The sequence below is a fragment of the Etheostoma cragini genome, unplaced genomic scaffold (genome assembly GCF_013103735.1).
Source record: "Etheostoma cragini isolate CJK2018 unplaced genomic scaffold, CSU_Ecrag_1.0 ScbMSFa_3214, whole genome shotgun sequence".
NCBI classification, from domain to species: domain Eukaryota; kingdom Metazoa; phylum Chordata; class Actinopteri; order Perciformes; family Percidae; genus Etheostoma; species Etheostoma cragini.
The window spans coordinates 1-2,597 of NW_023267459.1; the positions used below are offsets into that span (position 1 = coordinate 1).

The 2,597-nt window shown below is 46.0% G+C and overlaps 1 protein-coding gene across 1 annotated transcript; it reads right to left on the reverse strand.

The window, feature by feature from the left end:
• Positions 1–493: 493 nt before the first annotated feature.
• LOC117940762 (L-selectin-like) lies at positions 494–1,427 on the reverse strand (the record flags this gene model as incomplete). Its single annotated transcript, XM_034865923.1, has 2 exons — positions 1,072–1,427; positions 494–924 (listed from the first exon to the last, which is right to left on the reverse strand). Coding segments are annotated over exons 1-2 (726 nt in total), but the record flags the coding sequence as incomplete, so codon positions are not given.
• Between the last annotated feature and the right edge of the window lie 1,170 nt (positions 1,428–2,597).

The following is a 2,597-nucleotide window of genomic DNA, read 5'->3' on the forward strand; positions in this document are numbered from 1 at the left end:
GACATCTCACTAGTTTTATCTCCAGAGTGAGACATCTCTCTAGTTTTATCTCCAGAGTGAGACATCTCTCTCGTTGATTATCTCTGACCTCGCTTTCTGCACCAGGAAGACGATGAAGACGATGAAGAGGAACCCGGAGACGGCGATGATGCCGATGAGCCACGGAGGAAACAGACGCTCAGGAGTCCCAGCTACACACACACACACACACACACACACACACACACACACACACACACACACACACACACACACACACACACACACACACAGACATACACACAGAGACACACACACACACACACACACACACACACAGACACAGACATACACACAGAGACACACACAAACACACACACACACACAGAGAAATATTGTTGTTAATTTTCTTCTTAAATATTAGGACTTGTCCCCATAGTTGGACCTTTGAGGTATAAGTACTCCGTCCCCCCAACATTACTACGTGAGTACTTGAGTAAAAGTACTTAGTTACATTGTGGTGGTGAGTTCTTGGAACAGATGAAATTGAACTGGTTTTAACAGAGTAAATGGAGCAGATGTAGATGAAGACCAGCGTCAGAGACCTGGTGCTGGACTCACCGTCGTAGCAGAAGAAGGTTTTGGTTTTATTACAGTCATCAGACCAGAATCCACCTGATGTAGTCATACCACAGGTCTTCTTAGGGTCTTGTTTATGTTCATCCCAGAGTCTGAAAGAGAACCTGCTCCCATCAGACCAGCTCCAGTCCCTGAACAGGCCGATCCAGAATGTTTCTCCATAATAACTAAATTGGGTCTTGAAGTCCTCCAGCTGCTGGACTCCACTGATCAGGTCTGTGTAACGTTCTCTGCAGTAGTTCTGAGCCTCTCGCCAGCTCATGCTATAATCACTGACATGAAATCTGTTGCCTGATATCTTGTTTTCTGTGAAACATTCAGACAAAAGTTTTGGTTCTTATTTAGTCTCATAAAGTTCTACATTATCTTTATTATAAATCAATAATGTGATATCAAATCAGAAAACATCAGTTTTTTAAGAGAGAACAGACTCCATGCGCCACATATTCTCACCGTCATAGCAGATACATTTATAGTAGTAAGCACAATGGATGTCATTCCATTTGCCGTCATTATACATCTGCACACAGTTCTCCTTATTGTATTGATTATTCGGCTCTCCTGAAGACCAGTTACTATCTCTGAACTCCACCCCGGACTGAGACCAGTGCCAGTCTCTCTGCAGCCCGATCCAGGCTCCGGATTGGTTAAGCTGCTGGAGTCTCTTCATGTCTCCCTGGTTGGACACGGTGGCCAGGTCAGTGTGGTACGTTCTGCAGTACTCCTGGGCTTCTTTCCAGGTCTTCATCTCTTCAATGAAGCGGTAGTCACACAGCTGACCCCCAGTGGAGGACCACTGACCTGATAACAGAGAAGAAACTGCAGCAATGGAGCTGATAGCTACACAAGCATCTGCTCATTTACATATAACCTGGTTTAGTTTATGAACCTGGACTCTATTTCCCATGTGTTTGTGTCTGATGTTAAAGACTAAGATCCTTTATGTTTCACATGGAATATCCCCAAAATCCCCATCATATAATTCAATTTTTCAATTCAATGTTATTTAAAGTATCAATTCATAACAAGCGTTATCTCAAGACCCTTTACAGATAGACCAGGTCTAGACCAGATAGAGTAGGTCTAGACCAGATAGAGTAGGTCTAGACCACACTCCAGAATTTACAAGGACCCAACAGTTCTAGTAGTCTCCTCCAGAGCAGCAACAGGGCCACAGTGGAGAGGAAAAACTTCCTTTTAGGCAGAAACCTGGGACAGACCCAGACCCAGACCCAGACCCAGACCCAGACCCAGACCCCGACCCCGACCCAGACCCAGGCTCTTGGTAGGCGGTGTCTGACGGGCCGGTTGGGGTTAGAATGAAGAGGGGAAATAACAAAAATAGAAAAAATAGTAGTTTGTAGCAGTTCTTTGTAGTAGTTCATGGCATAGCAGGACTTAGCAGGATGTAGCAGGACGTAGCAGGACTTAGCAGGACTTAGCAGGAAGTAGCAGGACTTAGCAGGACGTAGCAGGATATAGCAAGATGTAGCAGGATGTAGCAGGACGTAGCAGGATGTAGCAGGACGTAGCTAGACGTAGAAGGACGTAGCAGGACGTAGCTAGACGTAGCAGGACGTAGCAGGACGTAGCTAGACGTAGCAGGACGTAGCTAGACGTAGCAGGATGTAGCAGGATGTAGCTAGACGTAGCAGGATGTAGCAGGACGTAGCTAGACGTAGCAGGATGTAGCAGGACGTAACAGGACAAAGCAGGACGTAGCAGGACGTAGCAGAGTGTAGCAGATGAACATGGCACCGTAAAACGTGTAGCGGGACCATGGCGACAGCTGCTACCCTGATTTTGGAGCCTCCCTGATCCGAGCGAACATGCTGGGGGAAAAAGAACATAAGGACTCCGGGCAATGACTCCCCAGATATATACTGCGCTATACCCATTTACATGTTAAGATATGCTGCTCTATACATGCTAAAAGTAGTGATTATTTACATGGAGTCTGGTGGAGATATGCTGCTCTA